Source organism: Equus quagga, chromosome 12, assembly GCF_021613505.1.
Source record: "Equus quagga isolate Etosha38 chromosome 12, UCLA_HA_Equagga_1.0, whole genome shotgun sequence".
In the NCBI taxonomy this organism is placed as follows: Eukaryota; Metazoa; Chordata; class Mammalia; order Perissodactyla; family Equidae; genus Equus; species Equus quagga.
The window spans coordinates 46,178,027-46,196,618 of record NC_060278.1 but is presented as its reverse complement, the minus strand read 5'-3'; the positions used below and the strand labels follow the sequence as shown (position 1 = coordinate 46,196,618).

The 18,592-nt window shown below is 39.7% G+C and overlaps 1 protein-coding gene across 1 annotated transcript in view; it reads left to right on the top strand.

Moving 5' to 3' along the window:
• The first annotated feature begins 501 nt into the window (after positions 1-501).
• Positions 502-18,592, top strand: part of RRP15 (ribosomal RNA processing 15 homolog) — a 52,883-nt gene continuing 34,792 nt past the window's right edge. The window contains exons 1-3 of the mRNA XM_046679909.1: positions 502-671; positions 13,765-14,033; positions 16,487-16,584. Of these exons, the coding sequence (XP_046535865.1) occupies positions 527-671; positions 13,765-14,033; positions 16,487-16,584 (512 nt within the window). The 5' untranslated portion in view covers positions 502-526. The remainder of the gene's footprint in view (positions 672-13,764; positions 14,034-16,486; positions 16,585-18,592) is intronic.

Here is an 18,592-nt window from a genome sequence, read left to right as displayed (position 1 = left end):
GATTATCTGATAAAGTTTTAAGAAAGATCTGGCGTGTTGGATTGTGAGTCTTTGCTGGTGGTGATTGGGGGGAGAGGGGATGATATTCTCATACTCTAATTATCGACCCCGAATGCATTTTCCTCGCTTCCGATGTCCTAGCGTATTCGGTGGGCACTGAAGGGACATTTCTGGAACATCCTAAACCAACATTAAATAAGGCAGCAGATAAGGGGAGCGGCCGCGGGGAGGAGATGAAAGTGGACCGGACAGGGTTGGGACCAGAGTGGGGCGGCGGACCAGGGCAACGGCGAGCTGGCAGAGGAGTCGCCTGAGAACGTACACTCACTGGTGTTTTTGACTGGAGAGGATTTCGCTAAAGTCACCGGCCGTCTGGACCTCTCTCCAATCCACATTCTGAGGCTCCAGCCACGGAACTCCGGGATAGAAGGCCCCGCCCCGGACCCTTGCGTTCCCGGAACTCGAGGCCGAAGGTCCTTTCGTTACCGCCGGACGCAACTCACCGCGACACTTCCGGCGAGGAAACATGGCGGCGGCCGTTCAGGACTCACGTGTGAGTGCGGGGAAAAAGCTGAAGAATTCCCTGAAGAAGAAGAAGAGGATGAAAATGGTAGCCAAGGCTGTAGCCTCGGAGCTGGAAGATGAGGACAAAGGTGCTGCCGACAGTGGAGGTAACGTCCCAGGGCTGAGCTTTGGCTGCTCGAAGGAGAGGCCGGGCCGAGTTTGCGGGAAGCAGGGGATGCGGGTTGGTTGGCTGTCGGCCGCCCGAGTTGTATCTCCGCGGGCCGTCGAAGGGGTGGCTTTGGTCCCATGGGAAGGCTTGAGGAAGCGGTGTTCCGGGAAAGGATGCTGTCAGCTGTTTAAGCTTGCACCTTCTTTTACTAGACGTTTTCAGCATCACTGTTATGAATTAAAACGGATGAAACTGCTGCTGCTTGCAGCAACAAGAAGCAGCCTGCAGTAGCAAAGGGCAAAAGGAAGGGGGGTATTTGGAATGACAAGACTGGCATAGGCCAAAAGAGGTCAGAGGAAGACGGATGGTATACTTGACTTTTCTTGTGCAGAACGCGCGTCCACATGCTGGGAGTTACAGACCAGATAGTAATACAAGAAGAGTAGGTGGTTAAAGTAGAATAAATAAAAGTAGCAGTTGATAACTCTCTCTCTGTCTCAGAGAGACCTGCTATTGAAAGGAAGGAAGGATATAGTTTGAGGCCTTGAACCATGAGGTGTCCGTGCCGCTCCTCTTTAGCATCATTCTTGGCTTTAGCTTCTTAGGTTTCCGGGAGTTGCACACGACCCCCGATCTTCTACTGCCCAGTTGTTGCTCCTTTGTACTAGCGAGAGTTTTCTAACAGCCAGAGCTCTTCTTTTATGATGTATTTCAGATCATGTCAGTTGTTTGCTCAAGATGATCCAGTGGCTTCCCATCTCAGAATAACATTCCAAATCCTTAGCCTGTGTCATCTAGGTCAGATCGTTTTCTCTCATCATCTCCCACTATGCCCTTTACTAACTACTAACAGTAATCAAGCCACCTTGATATTCTTCTGGTTTATTTAACACATCAAATATGCTCCCACACCAGGGTTCCTGCGCTTGTTGGCTTCACTGCCTAGAATACTTTTCAAATGCTTGCATGGCTCTCTTTCCCTCCCTTTCTTCAATCTCTGGCACAATGCCTTATCGGTGAGACTTGTCCCTGACCACCCTATCTAATGTGCCACCACTTCTTTTCTCCTTGCCTTCCTGCCTTCACTTTTTGGCTTGTTACCCTCCTTTATTTTTCTCAGCATATCCCAAACCGTCTGACATATTATATATTTGCTGCGTGTCTCTCAAGCTGAAATGTAAGTTCTGTAAGAGAAGAGACTGCTGTATCAACAGCGCCTGTTACATAGTGGATTCTTCAGAGATAGTGAGTGAGTGAATAAACCTGAACTTCTGGGACCAAGAAGAGGAAACTGTCATATGCTATTGCAGTCCCTAGGTAATGAGCCCTCATCCCCTGGCAAAGGAGTTAAGGAAAACAAACTTTATTGAGCAGTAATTAGAACCTCTGCTTAGTTCATGTGGGGTTGTCAGAGAAAGAAACACTACTACATTTGGAGCAAAATATCGGGACTGCTCTCACATTTAGGTGAAAATTAGATTTCTCTATTCAAGTACTGGATAATTCCAAGTTAGAACTGTTCTGGCTTCTCAATGCCTTGTTGTAAACACTGATTAGGTTCTAAGATTCTCTTGCTATTACAGTTTGCTTACATTATGGTTTAAGAAGGATTTTGGCTAACATGGAAACCTAACTATCCAAGTCAGTTGAAGGCACAATTGCTGTTTTCTGTTATCTTTTGGTCACCCTCTAGGTGTTGAGGATACAAAGGATGAATAATTTCCTGCTCTAGAATTACAGTCTTATGGGAGATAGGTATTAAACACAGGACTGTAATACAATGTATTGAGAATTATTAAGGGGCAATTATAAAGATAGTTATCACTATGGTGGTCCAATTAAAAATGATAAGGATGGAGACAGAGAAATCCATATCCTATAGAACCCAGCCTAGGCATTGCTTCCTTGTATCTTATATGTATTACTCATAGCATACTATGTTATTATTTTAACCTCTCTCCTTATAGATATAAGTTCCCTAAATGCTAGAACTATGTCTTGTCTTTATTTTCATAGAGGCTTCCTTGTGCATTTTGGTATTAAGTAACTTTTCTTGTTGAATAAATGAGTAAGGTGGTGTTTCATCTAGGCCTTAGAAGGATGAATCGTTTTCTAAGCCTAGAGGTGGAAGGTGGAGAAGACAGTTTTCTCAGACATAAGGAAAAGGACATACAGTGGCACACAGTCTCTTAAAATGCACGGGCTATTCAGGACAAAATTAATTGTCTGTTATGGCTCTAGCTATTCAGAGAAGTTACTAGGTGTGAAACCGGGAACAGAGGGTAAAGCCAGATTGTAAAGGACCTTGTATGCCATATGAAGGAGATTGGATTCTCTATTTGTAGGCAGTAGGGAGCTGTTGAGAACTTTTGAATAAGAGAGTGACACATGTTTGTAAATATCACTGCTAGCTGTATGGTGACTGCCATAGAATGCCAGAGCAGTTAGTAGGCAACTGTGAAATTCTGTTAGGGCTTGCTCTAGGATAGGACAGTGAAGACAGAGGGAAGGACCCCCCTTGAAAAGTTTTTCAGAAGAAAAGCATTCAATTTTCCAAAAAACCAACTTCCAAATAAATATGTAGCACCATAAATTTTGGGCATACTATGCTGTTAGAAGAATTAGATGATAATAATAATGGCTATATTTTTCGAGCTTTACTAGGTACTGTCCTAAGCTCCTTAAACATACCACTTCAATTAATTCTGACAATAACCCTATGAGATGGATACTATTGTTATCCTCATTTTGCTTGTAAGAACCTGAGGCACAGAGAGGTTATAACTTGCTCACTCCAATAAGTTGATAAACAAGTTGATAAATGACACAACCATTATTGAAATTTGGCTCTAAAGTCTGTAGTCTTCACCACTGCTCTGATTTTGTTGAGGAACCAGGAGGACATAGGTGATCAAAAAAAGCTCTCCAAAAAGTAAAAGGGCAGGGCCTTAGAATCTGAAGAAAGGATTGGCAATGAGGAAACCTTGGCATTGAAACAAATTTTACTTCCATTCTAGAAGGTTCCATTACTAAGGTAAATTTTTGTGATCAGATTTTCATAGCACTCCTGCTGTTTATAGCTGGAGTCTTCCTTCCTTCCTTCCTCTCTTCTCCCACCCTTCCTTCCTTCTTTTCTCCTAAAATCCACGTATTATCTCTGGAAAGAAATTCCCACTTCTGCTCAGTTGTATAAGAGGCACCTGTGTTTGCACTGCCTTTCAGAGTGACTTTGGGCTGGTCTTTTACTAATACCTGTGTCAGTTTCATCATGTATGAAATGGAGGTTATAATAATGTCTACCTCAGGATTGTTATGATGATGAAATGAGTCACGTACGTAAAGCATGTCATGTTTGGCACACGGTCCCTGCTCATAAATATTAGTGTTAATGATCATGACATCTTTTCTCATCTAACAAAATGGCTAGTCCCATCTCTTTGCTGCCAAATAAACCTTCCAGCCTTTGATAAGAGTGATGTTTGTAAACTGGATCGTTTTCCAGAAAAGAGGGTAGAATTTCCTTTGGTAACTCTGCAAGGTAGCCGATGGCCTTTCTATTTTACAGATGAAGAAATGGAGGCTTGGCGATAGTTGCCGTTACACCATGAGGCCTCCCAGTGGAAAACTGATAAATCCATAGATACAGGATGTTGTCTCTTATTCTGCCCGGCTTACTCCATAATCTAGCTATTTAATCATGTATTTGTGATAAAATTCAGGATGAATAGTAATGATTTTGACAGCTATTGATTGTCTGTGCTTAGTTGTTCCATAGACACATTAACATTTGCAAAACTGAATTCGTAATTTCATTTCCCAAATATGGAACCTACAGATAACAGGGATGGATTGTGTCATTATGAACTAGTTACGGTTTGCGTACCCACCCTCCAGGATCTGACAGCTGCTTACTCCTCAGTGCTCACATCTTGTCATCCCTCAGCTTGCTAGTGTCGTAGCCTTCTTGCACGTCTCACCTGAACACAGTGCATGCTCTCTGCTCCCAGCTGGGCTTGTGCTCCTCTACAGCACACTCCTTTTATCTTCACTCTCTCTTAACCAGCTTTTCTGTATTCTTTAGATCTCAACTTACTTGTCCCCATCCACTTTGTCTGTTGGGATTTACACTGTATCTCTGCCATAGAGATAAATAATAAACAGTGTTTTATTTAATAAATTCAGTAATGTAGGTTTTTGGTTGTAAGATGGCATATTCTCCTTTGGTTTAACTCAGAATTTGCTGCTTAATAAAAGAAATTGCTGTTTTCCTCTCATGAAGTCAGATATTTCTGGGAAGGTGACCCAAGGAAACAGCTTTTCTAGTTCATATTATTTGTGTGCATGTGGCCTTGGCAGAACTATTAAGCTATCAAAAGTGTTCAGATGCTGTATACTGAGAAACTGTAAAGGCAGAAGATTGAATTTGGCTTCAGACACATGAGGAATCAGTGTGCAAATTATAGGCTTATTATTAAAGTGTACCAGCTCATTTTATCAGGGAACTGAATCAGAGACTTATCTTTGAACTTTAATTGGATCATAAAAATTGATAGGGATGTGCCTTATCGTACTAATATTTGAAAGCAACTTGCTTTAGCAAGATGCTACTTAAATTTCATAGAAAATACACAGATATAACCCAAGTGTTGTTTGAACTTTATTTTTCATCTTCTGGCTTTAATTTCTTTCAAAACATTGTGTAAGAAAGATTGAAAATTATGCTTTTATGAGTGTAAAACTTTTAAGTATCCTTTGTCAGACTTTGCAGAAGTGTCCTCATTCTGTGAGGAGAGCCCTTGTAAGTTTTGGTGACAGCCGTATCAGAATTTAGCATACAGCCTGATGCATGGTGTGCTATTCAGTATCCATTTATTTATTGAATAAATTGCAAACATCTCTTAACGTGATTTTTACACTCTTCTCATGTACCAGATATCGTTGAGGGTAAAATTAACAGGACTTGTACATAATGTGAACTTGAAGGATAGCAAAATGATTCCAACTGCATTTTTGGTAAATTGTAATAGTCTTCAGTAGGATTTGAAATTTGGTCATAGTGAAATGCAAGTGATCACAGATCAGAGATACGTGGAAGGTACAATCCTTCAGTCAGCATTTTAAGTGATAGAGAAGTATCACGCATTATAATGGGGAGGATGACGCTCCTACCTGAGTTTGCCTTGAACTGCTCAGATTTATCGAATCGATACCTTGTTGAAGACTTAGACACAATGTATACTTGGCTCTTAAGTTTGCAGTCTTAAAAAACCCACAGGCAATTGCAGCCTCTCTAGTCAGTAAATCAACTCAGGTGGAAAAATAAAACCAGTGGTTGATGGTGTCAAGTATGATAAAGAGGAGCGTGATAACCTCTACCTCGGAGTTATCATTGAACTACTCAGATTTGCTGAATTGATGCGTTGTTGGAGGATTAGGCACAATGCTAACTGGGTTCTTAAGTTTGTGGTCTTAAAAAAAAAAAGCTTCTGTAGTCAGTAAATCAACTTAAGTGAAAAAAGCCTTGGTGATTCTCCAGTGCCCTGATGTGATTGACCCCTCCTTCCCAGAATGTGCCTATATGCCTATAAACTAGTCGGGAGGAATGGTAATGTCATGTTTTCTCAGTTGTTCCGGTCACATGTATGAAAAATAGCCATATACTTCGAACACAAGACTTGATAACAATCCAGTTTAGAAGGTCCTAGGAGCTATCTGCTCATTTTTGATAAACTACAAAGCCATATTTAAGATATAATAACCTAGCAGATAAACGTGCTTTTCATCAAACTGTAGCTTATAGCCTCGTTCGTCTTTTACGTTACTTAAAATAGCAAAGGAACATGCCTGAGAAATGAAGTATATCATAGTTGTACTTGAGTGCTTTAGCAATTTATAGGACAGACTCAGGAAACAGACTTCTTCCAGGCGTTATCTGCTTTGGCTTGCCCAGATAGCTCATGTAATCACATCTGACAGTTTGTCCCATGGTAGCACTTTCATTTTACGTTTGGTTATTTTTATGGAAACCTAGGATGGCTGCATTTTTTCCTAAGGTAAATGCCTTTTAAAAAGTCTTAAAGCATCAATTTTGAATATTCTATGTTTAGTAATAATTGGCAGGAAAGATCATGTGGTGTGAGCAGAACAGATGATTTACAACTGGAATGGGGAGCAGTGGTTGCATAGAGCTCTGAATAACTAGGCAGAATGAGAATGGGGGTGAGGAATGGCTGTTCTGGTTAATGGAGGTTAGATAGAATTCCTTTTTAATGCAAGCTTTATTAAACTAGTGAATGAATATTTTCTGTGTTAGTTCAGTACATGTTAGGTGAGTTGAATCTTTGATTCAAAGCTTTGTTGTGCCTTATAAGTCAATCAACTCTACCTCCTATGCCATTAACTTTGTGACTGGGGGCATGTTTTTGCCTTCTCTAAGCTTCAGAATCATCTTCTGTGAATAAAAAGCTGCTCACAGAGTATTGTGAGGATTAAATGATAGTGCATAAAAAGTGTTTAAAATAGTGCGTAGCTCTGCATACCTGTTAGCTAGTTAGTATTGTCATTATTTTAGAGTACTTTGAAAAGTTGTAGGACAGAGACATTGACCACTTCTGAAATAGAGTCAGAGGTCACTTGCTTGTGATGAATGGGTCATAGATTAGAACTAACACCATCGGTAGAATTATAGTGGAAGTAAAATTCATTTTGCCCCTCTTTTTGGCATCCTTTTTTAAGCTTTTGGGATTCCCTCCTGCTCTGTCTTCCAGGTTCTCGGTATTGTTGTCTGTCCTCTGGTTAGTGACTGTCATTTATTTCCTGCCTACTATGTACCAGGTCTGTGGCTAAGTGCTTTTCATGTGTTATCTCATTTAATTGTCATAACAACCCAGTGAGGTAGGTACTATTTTTATCCCCATTTTACTAAAAACAAACTGAGACACAGAGGGGTTAGGTAAGTTGCCCAAGATCACCTGTTAGAAAGTAGTGGAATCAGGACATAAGGCCAAGTCTGTCTGATTGTATAATCTGGGCTCTTAACCTCTGTGCTGTAAGCGGCTGGTCGTCTAAAGCTTCCCATTCTACACGTTGCATGTCTTGCAGATTCCAGCCACCAGAGGTGTTTCTTCCTTCTTCCTTTCCCTTCCTCCACAACCACGTTCAAATTCTCATTGTGTGTGTCTGCATGTGTGTGCACACGTATGTGTGTGTGTGTGTGTATGTGTGTGTGGTGTGTAATCGACGCTTAAATGTTTACTATGGGCTAGACACTCTTTTAAGAACTTTTTAGGTGCAGGCCCGGTGGTGCAGTGGTTAAGTGCGCACGTTTGGCTTCTCGGCGGCCCGGGGTTCGCTGATTCAGATCCCGGGTGCGGACATGGCACCCCTTGGCAGAAGCGATGCTGTGGTAGGCGTCCCACATATAAAGTAGAGGAAGATGGGCACGGATGTTAGCTCAGGGCCAGTCTTCCTCAGCAAAAAGCGGAGGATTGGCAGTAGTTAGCTCAGGGCAAATCTTCCTCAAAAAAAAAAGAACTTTTTATATATTATCTCATTTAATTATCACAAAACCCTAATGAAGTAGATACTATTTTATTGCCATTTTTATAGATGAGGAACCTAATAGAACTTGGAAACCTTCAGAAAAGTCACAAAGATGTGTGTCTGGAGTTGAGGTTGAATCCAGGCAGCCTGACTTTGTGTCCTTCCTCTTAACCGCTACTAGCTGCTCTCAGTCAAGTTTTATGAGGAGTTCTCTTTGATTTAGAGTAAATACTAAAAGGATGAAGTCAGTTAAAGGTTAACCAATAGCCTTAATGCTCCAGATGGTGTTTGTATTTTAAAAGAACAGCCTTCTTCATCCAGTGGAGAGATGTTTAGAAGTGAGGACATAAGGTGACTGCTACGAGAGAGAAACACGAGCAGTTTGCTCTTACCAGAAGCACCCGCCCACAGTGCAGAACTTTTAAGCTGCTTAGCTTTAATTTCGGTGTTAATTTGGGGGTTAATGTATAGTTTGTTTCTTGGATCATAAACGAGACCAGCTTTTTCATACTCAGTTTTACTTACCGTCCAGTCCTCAAATCTCCGGTTTCAGCCAGTCTGAACTTCTGGTCCTTTGATAGATATCTTACCTTCTTTAACCATGCCGTTGGACGTGCTGGGTTCTTCTGCCTGGAATGCCAATAATAATGATAATTACAGTTAGAATTTTAGTTTTCATACAGAGCATGAACTCAGATGTTAGGTGTTTTTGCTTCTGGATTCTGTGTTCGTGCCCTCACCTCTTTCTGTTCACCTGGTGGGTTGTGGAATCTTACTTCTTTGGCCTCCTTCCTTCTCTTGTCATTCAATCTCTTGCCTTACCCTTTAAGAAACAACTTGAATATCATCTTTGTAAAAGGCACCCCCGTAACAGTCACCCTTTCTTCATTGCTTTTCTTTTAGAAGAACACTTACAAACTTTACAAATTGCAAAACCAAATTTTGCAGTTGGTTAACCCACTTATTTACCCTACTAGACATTTGAGTTCTTCAGGGAAAGAAACCTAGATGTGGAATTTTCGTTTTCCCTTCCTTCTTCATCATGCATGAGTACTCAATGAATACTGAGGGACTGTGGGACTGTTAGTCTTCTGAAAACTGGATCTCAGTTCCAAAGGCTGAGGAAAACGGCTTCCTTTCCTGCAAGCGCTGACCAGGTGTGGGGTTGGGAACAGATGCCAGGTTTGAAAGGGAGCTGGAAGTCTGGGGAAAAGGCACAGGAGATGAGAAACCCCTGTGTCTCTCTGAGTCCCTCAAAGGTCACATGCTGCCCTGTCCAGTATGGTAGCACCTGGCCACATAGGGCTTTTTAAATTTAAAGTAGTTAAAATTAAATAAAATTAAACATTCAGTTCTTCAATTGTAGTAGCCACATGTGAAGCACTCAGTTGGCTCTTGTGGCTGGCGGTTCCTGGGCAGTTCTGATAGTAGAACGTTTCTACGATAACCTTTAGTTATTACTTCCAATAAGCATTCTTTGTAGCCTTGCCTTAATTTCCAGATTTTTTAAATAGAATGAAAAATTAGAGTTAATATTTAAGATAACACACAGGACTTAAAAGGAATTTTTCAACTTATCTAGTGCCCTTAAACCCCTGGATATATCCACTTAACTTCTGCTGTTAAAGATCAGCTAGTGGAATGTTCAAAAAAATCTCATCCTGGGGCCAGCCCTGTGTCCTAGTGATTAAGTCCAGTGCTCTCTGCTTTGGCAGTGCAGACCTACACCACTCCTCAGTGGCCATGCTCTGGCAGCGACCCACATACAAAATAGAGGAAGATTAGCACAGATGTTAGCTCAAGGCATGTCTTCCTCAGCAAAAATAAAAATGAAAAAAATTTAAAAATCTCATCTTTGTAGGATACAGTAAATTTTTTTTTTTTTTAAAGATTTTATTTTTTCCTTTTTTTCCCCAAAGCCCCCCGGTACATAGTTGTATATTTTAGTTGTGGATCCTTCTAGTTGTGGCATGTGGGATGCTGCCTCAGCGTGGCTTGATGAGCAGTGCCATGTCTGCGCCCAGGATTCGAACCAACGAAACACTGGCCACCTGCAGCAGAGCGCACGAACTTAACCACTCGGACACGGGGCCAGCCCCAGGATACAGTAGATTTTTAATATCTACTTTCTGATTTGCATGGTGATTATCTTTGGTATCCTAGAAGTAAATCCTGTTTTATGGTATGCTGGGAGACCTCAATACACTGGCATTTTTAATTTATATAAAACAACATCATTTCCATTGGCAGTGAATGCCTGACTAAAAACTTTTGAGCTACAGCTTTATTTTATTAAGAAAATAATAAAAATAAAGACTACAGCTTTAGGGAGTTCTGGAATTGTTGTTTTCGTTGATGGGTGAGTGCAGCTTGTATAAACTTGTTATGAAACTTTTCATGGATTTATTGTGTGTCCATGATATGAATGTTATGGTAGTAAAGCTGGGTAAGAAACACACCAAGGAAAAATAGCCAAGGTTTAGAAAAGGAGAATTGGAGTGGCTTGTACAGTCATAAAGCCTATGGCTGCCTTTACAGTGGAGCTGAAAAATGTGAAAGTTGCTGCAATTTGTGTGTGAATTCATCAGGACAAAACACTAGATGTCAGTGTTGTAGTTTTGACATTTTACCAGGAGCTGTGAAGACTTCAGCTTTTCCTCCCCCAGATATTCTTCATTGCCACGAATTGTTAAGCCATTTTGCCTCTTTACATTTATATAAATGCTTACTTTTCATAGAATTGTGTATTTTGTTATTTAGTACCTGTGCAGTGCTACTGATTCTGAGAAATAAAACATGTAATATTAATATATTTACTTTTCAGCTAACTACATTCTCCAAACTTTGTTTCTCAATGTACTTTCCAGGGAACACTGGTCCTAGGAGAGGCTTCTGGGGGAAAAATTGTGTGACTCTGGAATCTGGTACATAGTAGACACTCAGATTCACTGAATTGATGATAGGTTTTGAATTGAACTGAATGCTATCAGCTTTTGTTGTGCAAAATTTAGATACTTTCTTTAAATATTGTGGGCAATAATATAGTTCTCATATCACCTGTGTTTGTACATTGAAGCCTAGAGGCATATGTCCTTAGAGTTATTAAATTTACTCAGCATACAGGATACAGAGAAGGCTTCAAATTAAATATGTGGCAAATGAATTTCTATTTAAAAAAATTCTTTCTCTTTATTAAGAAAATACGCAGCACATTAGGGCAGTACAATTGTTAGTGATTTCTTGCTCTTATCAATATTATTTGATACTGTTGACAGACTTTATGTTTTAAGATTGTGCTTTTTAAACACGTAAAGTGTTGGGGTGGGCCCTGTGCCATAGTGGTTAAGTTCGGCATGTTCTACTTTGGCGGCCCGGGTTCGCGGGTTTGGATCCTGGGTGTGGACCTACTCCACTCATCACCCACACCGTGGCGGCAAACCACATATAAAGCAGAGGAAGACTGGTACAGATGTTAGCTCAGAGCTAATCTTCCTCAAGCAAAAAAATGAGAAAGATTGGCAACAGATGTTAGCTCACGGTGACGCTCCCCTAGCAACAACAACAAAATGTAAAATATTATTTTGCTTTTTCTCTTTAACTCTAATTTTCTGTAATGTTCTGTTACTTTTTTGAGGATACTCCATTTTTATTCATATACTTGAGGTTCATTTATGTATATATGTATAAAATGTTTTATATGTTTTTATTTGCTGTTTTCTACTGTTAGAAGTTTCTTTTGAAATATATTAAATATTTAGTTTTACATCCTTTTTATTTCTTGAATTCTCAGCACTTAAAAAATAAAGATAGTATGCAAAAGTAATACCAAAATTGCAGGTATTATAATGACCAGCTACAGGTCAGGTCTTTCCAGCAATTCTCTCTCAATTCGTGCCTTAAAGTCAAGAGATTAGAAAGGATCACTGAGAATCACAACTGACTCTACATTCAGTTCCTTTCACTTTGCTCCTGGCAGTAAGCTGATATTTTTAAAAAAAGGCTGAAAGGCTGAAAGCAAAATATGCACATTTTGTTGAAATAGTTTAAAGATGAAAGAGGGGCTCGGAGTTGAAGAACAGATAGATACTTTTGCAGTAACAACAAGAAACAGTCAGTAGACTTCTCAGAGGTGGAAGCAGAGGTTCTGGTTCCGAGGTGTAGCTTCCAGAGGGGCAATGGCCCGGGAGCAGACTCCCTGGAGTGCAGTGCCTGGGCTGTGGATGGCTTTTCAGCCCTGCAGGTTGGAGTGAAGTTTCTGATCTGGATGGGAGGACATCAGAACTGAATTGAGTAGGAAGCAGAAGGAAACCTGTTTATGTCTAGGCCTTTTTTTTTCTTCTTCAAATAAGTCAGTATTTAAAATTTCATTTTAATTAATTTGTTCCGCGAAGATTGTACTGCTAAGGGGCAGTTGTTGGTCTATGAGTTTTCTTCTGACTGGGTAACTTCTTCTCAGTCTTGTTTGTTAGCTCTTCTTCTGCTTATTAAGAAATATTCCAAGTTACTAAGCTGTTGGGTGATTTTCTCCTTTGAAGTATTTCCTGTTAAGTTCCATAGGTTTTTGAGAACAAAACAGAAGCTCTCCAGAAGGCTCTGGGTTGTACAGAAGCACACAGACTACGCTGGCTGCTTGTGCTCTCATTGTTCAAGTACAGTTAACTTCAGAAGTTGAGAAACGCTCAAAACTTTAAGTACCTAGAACTTCTCAACAAGTTGCTTTTCAAGCAAGGCCATTGACTGGACTCTTGTTTCTGCCAGTCCTCTGACCCCAGCTGTTTGAATGTTCTATGATGAACCAGCTTGCTGGTAGCATGTGTATGCCTTTTTTGGTGGTTTTGAATGATAAAATTTAACAGATACTTTTGTCTCTTCAACTCACAACCTGGTATTTTTATTCAGTCACTCAGGAGTGCAATTAAATCTTCAGTATCTTGGGTACAATATTACTTCATTAGATTACTTTTCAAAATGTTAGAACACCCAATTTTATAATGTTGTATGCAAATTTTGTAAGAGGAGGCTGGTTTTTAGATTTTTCTGCACAGAAATTCAGAATTTTAAATATCTGGGCAAGATCCCTCAGAGACGTTTTTCTGATTTCTCTATACCATGGAAACACTGTACATTTTCTTAACAGATTGAAGCTTTTTGTTGCTTGTTTAAAATAATCTTCATTAGTCTCTTTAAGTAGTAACACAATTAAGGCCCGTGGACTTGAGCATACGGTGCACTGGCCCCATGTCAGCACCTTGGCAGCAGTAAGGGTAGGGGCTGTTGGATTTGTTTCTGCCGCCTGGGTCCTGGGTGCTGAAGCCACTGTGGCCTCCCCTGTCACCATGGCTGGGCCAGGTCTCTGGGAGCTGATGGCAGTAGGAGGGAGGGTCCTCCTGTGCTCCACTATTGCTTTAGCTCTGGGACTTGGAAAGGTCCCATCTTCTGAGAATCGAGACAAGTGGAGAACTGTTAGCTTTATGAAGGATCCTGGGGCCTGGCCATGGCCATAGCACCTCTACCTGGGTATTAAAGTTGAATTTTTTTCCTACTCTTAGGTTCTGTAGGAAGCTGTGGATTGGAAAAGGATCACTTTTCTTCTGATGATGAAGCAATAGACGCTGACAATGAAGATGAAGTTGAACCCTGTGACAATGAAGATGCTGCAGAAGCTAGTGCTGGGACTAATGTGGGCTGGGCAGATGCCATGGCTAAAATCCTTAACAAAAAAACTCCTAAAAGTAAACCCACCATTCTGGTCAAAAACAAAGAGCTGGAAAAGGAAAAAGAAAAGTTAAAGCAAGAGAGACTAGAGAAAAGAAAACAGGTGTGTCCTACCAGTTGTTTTGTAGATTAGATTGTTTGTCTGGTCTAGTTCTTATCTGTACCACATTGTTCCTTGCAGTGTTTGTCCAGTTAACATTCCAGTTTTTAACTTGCTTTTTAGGTGGGGGTGGATAACCAAGGTTATGTAGTCTAAATTACTCCATTGAGCATGTTCACTTTTCAGTTGTCTAAGCAAAGCAATAGAAATGTAAACTCCAAGGAAATTTATCCTTTTAAAATCAGGTAATTATACATGAGGCAGTGACTCGTGGATCTAAATTTTTAATTCAGTTTGGCTGTCCATATCTAACTTGATTAGGTTCTGAACTAATAGAATCATGTTAGTTACTTTTTGCTAAAAACCTGTTTTGTTATATAAATCTGTGAAGATGTCATTGTCAGGGGTTGGTTCTATTTCTGAGAACCAACTGTTTCACTGCTAGATTAACTTGAATTCGTTATATCTTTTGTTAAACCACTGATGATAGAAGTTAGACTAATACAGTCTGATAATTAAAGGCCAAAAGTTGGACTTAAGTTTGCTGTTGCATGTTATAAAGATAAAGAAATAGTAATAAGGTTTTTATATTCCTTGTACTTGAAGTAGCTCTGTGTCTAAAATATTTGGTTACTGAGGTATTATTTTTCAGTGAAAAAAATAACTTTCTACTATCATACTGACAACATAAAAGTACTCATTTCCAAGAGGTACTTTATAGGTAAAAATGAAAGAAAACTAGTTTTGAATTGGCATATATTGCTTTTAAGTTCATCAGCCCCTTTACCTTGTTTCAAGATGGATGTTTTCTGTGTTCTGATGCCGGTTGCTCTGTGTGAAAGGCTATATAGAGATGGAACTTTTCAAGTGTTGCTTTTAGAAACAACATGCTCTATTATTAATTCAATATTCTCATTGTACTATATTTAAGATAAATTTTGTCTCTAACTTACTGATACCTTTTCAATTGAAAATTTGAATCTATTATCTGACAAAAGCTAGACGAGGCTTTAAAAATATCAGAATCCTTAATTACCTTTAGTCCCAATGTTCCAGTGAGAGTAAGAACACCATTTTGAAGCCAAGAGAAATGCATCTCTAACTCTGCTCTAGGTCAAAGCTTCATGTGCTGGAGGTGACACTGTCCACATAATGCATGAAAACGCATGTTGATACCGGATACTTGGCACAGTAGCTACGGATGTTCTTAGTGTACACTTCTGAGTAGAGTCTGTAAATTATCATTATTTCTTAATGTCAAATACTATCAGTTTCTAGAATATTGGGTATTTACTTCTAATCATAAGTCTAAAAGTATGTTTCAAAATTAAAAAATATTTGGGGATTATACATGCCTGTTATCCCTTGGGTACTATAGATAATTAAGAATTGACTATTTTAGGCTTGAAAATAAGATTTTTTATTTCTGGCATAATCTAATAGTAAATATCATGACAGTTAACATACATTATGTAATTTGGGGAAAAATCCATTCCTTTAGAAAGGCATCAGGCTAATTCTTTGTAGCAAGAGCAGGAATTTGGTTTTACTGTGATTAGACATTTTTATTAATACAAAATGAGAGATTAGTTGAGTGGAGAAAAGGAAGAGATAAGTGGAGACTTTTTTCCGCTGGTTCTTATTGCTGGTTTTGATGCTCACCAGCTTCTTGGTGGGTAGTTTATCATATTCAGTATATTTGATACTTGGTGATAGGTGGGCCTGAGAATGGCACCTGGAGAAGCAGTATATCAAATCAGATGCCTGTAACCAGGATACTAGTCGAAGACAACTTTGAATTAGATTATGTTGTCTATGGGATTTTCTTATTTCCTGGCTCCCCTTCTACTTTGCATTACAGCAGAGAATCAATTTGCAGTAGTTTGTGACTGATACACCAGGTATGGCAAGGATATTGGTCAGATGTGCCGTAAGAGGAGAAGTGGATTTAAGTGATTTTGTGAAAAGAAAAATAGTCACTGCATAAATAGGATAAATCTGGATATGATGATATTCTTTGAAAAGCTGATACAAGTTCTTCATAATTCTGACTGTAGAGGAAGTCAGTTTCTGAAAACAAAGAGAAACAGTGTTTAAACTTGTGGTTACCAAAAAGAGTCGTTGGAGCCTTCCTGATGCTTTGACGATCTGGTGCTGGCAGATCCTCTCACACCCTCCCTTGTCCTGCCTCGCTAAGGATGCTGGCAGCTCTCCAGGCCCCTGCTGTCAGAGAGCCCGACAAAAGCCCACTCTGTGCCTCTCACATGACACACTGAGTGCTAACCACAGGCTCCCTGAGCTGAACCCCTGCAACTGTGGGTGCTTTTTAAAGTCTCCATGACAAACTAAGCCAGAATGATTTATTACCTTTGTCCTTTCACAGAATATCATATCAAAGTATGCTGCACTTTCAAACATGCCTAATATTCTTTCACATAACAATATTTATAACACAGCTTGATAAGAAGCGGGAATGGGAAATGATGTGCAGAGTAAAGCCAGATGTTGTCAAAGACAAAGAAACAGAGAGAAATCTTCAGAGGATTGCAACGAGGTAAGACACTGTTTTTGCCCTTTAAAAAAAATAAGTATACTAAAGCTTTGATAGTGATCCATTTCTGACTAGATTTGATTCTTAAGCTCTGCCTTCTCAGAGCTCAGTGATTTATGTCTAAGCCTGCCTGTTTAATACTGAATTCAACCAAAGATTTTGCAGGTCTCATGAGGCAAGAATATAAGGTGCTAAGCGTGTATTTGGTATGAACTTGTTTCAGATCATCTTGTTTTTATAGTTAGGAGAACAGTGGAATCAGTCCTCTTACTGCATTTCCCTTAGGATGCTTGTCTAAATTTATGGCACTAGATGATGATTTTTGTTATCTTGCGTTATATTTATGGCATAACAAATTGCACATTACAGCAGCTTCGTGCTTTTTACTCTGCATTTTTTATCATTGGCACCAAACATTTGTTTGATGCCCTCTGTGTCCAAAGCTCGAGAGAATCTGATGGCTGCTGGGTGGTCCTTGCCTACTCATCTGTAGGAATTATAGTCTCTTTGAGAATAGACACATATCCTCTGTGTTGGAAACATACAGCAGGAGATCGTCCAGGGAGTTGGGGAAGGCTTCACAGAGGAGACAACGTTTGAGTTGACGCTTAAAGAATATAGCAATTATTTAGTGGAATTACTTTTAATTTTCTAGTTACCTGCATTATTTTGGCCATTTTCTGATCCATCTGGGAGTTGTACAGTGAGAGAGTGAGGTATGGTGGTTCAGAGTGTGAGCAGTAGAGCCAGACTGCTAGGTTCACATCCCAACACTGGCTGAATTAGCTCAGTATCCCGGGCGTGCTGCTTAACTTCTCTCTGTCTCAGCTTATTTATCTGTAGAAACAGGAGAATTTTATCCCTACCCTATAGGGTTCCTCCAAGAATTAAATGAATTAATATGTGTAAAGAACTTAGAAAAGTGCAGGGAAGGCACATGAGAGGAGGCGCCTCCTTAAATTTTATTCCCTGGGCACGTCACTCCCCTCACCTTGGTCTCAGCCCTGCTGTGAAGAGTATGGCATTTTTCCCTTCTTAAAAACTAATGAGCTAGTCTGTTCAAGTTTTTTGGATGCTAGCAGAAGACAAGAGACTTCTGGGTCAGAGACAAAGGACTTTGTTACTCATGGCAAAAGCAGTAGCCAGAGGTTCACATTCCCACTGATTCCCTTTGTCCCTGAGGGCAGCACAGGTGTCCTAGATGGATGACTGTGTGTGCAGTGGGTTGTGTTACAGGAGAGGAACACTGTATTTGGGAATCTGTCGCTTTTATGGTGCATGGTAATAAGCCTGCTCTTTGTCTCGGAGGAGACGTTACCTCATCCCTCAAGGTTGTGTGTTGCAAACACAAACCTGAGAAACGGCCTGGGTAAGAGCAGTCAGGGCCTTGCTTTCTTGAAGAACCCAGCAAGAATGTGCAGGTATGCTCAGGGCTCATGGCAGATTGCCTCTCCCAGTGTTTATTGTAACAGGAAAATTAATAGATTACAGAATTTTAGAGCTGGAAGGGATGTTAATGGTCTAAATCAGTGCTGTCCAATAGAAATACAAAATGAGCCACATATGTAATTTAAAATTTTCTTCTAGCCACATTGAAAAAAGTAAAAAGAAAGAGGTGAAATTAATTTCAATAATGTATTTTATTTAACCTAACATATTGAAATTATTAGTTAACATGTAATCAATATAAAACAATTATTAATGAAATTTAAAAATTCTCTTTTTTACACTGTGTCTTCAAAATTGAGTGTGTATTTTAGATTTGGAGCAGATTGCAGTTTGGACTAGCCATATTTCATGTGCTCGCTAGCTACATGTGGCTCATGGCTACTGCCATGTATACCACAGGGCTTAATCTTCAGAATTCTTCTTTGAATGAACTTAACTGCAGAACAAAGTATTTTAAATATTTTTTAAGATAGGATTTTAAAATTAGTTTTATATCATAGGAGTTGCCGATAATATAGCTGAATGCTTTTTAAGCTACTTGAGTATTATTTTTCCCATTTAC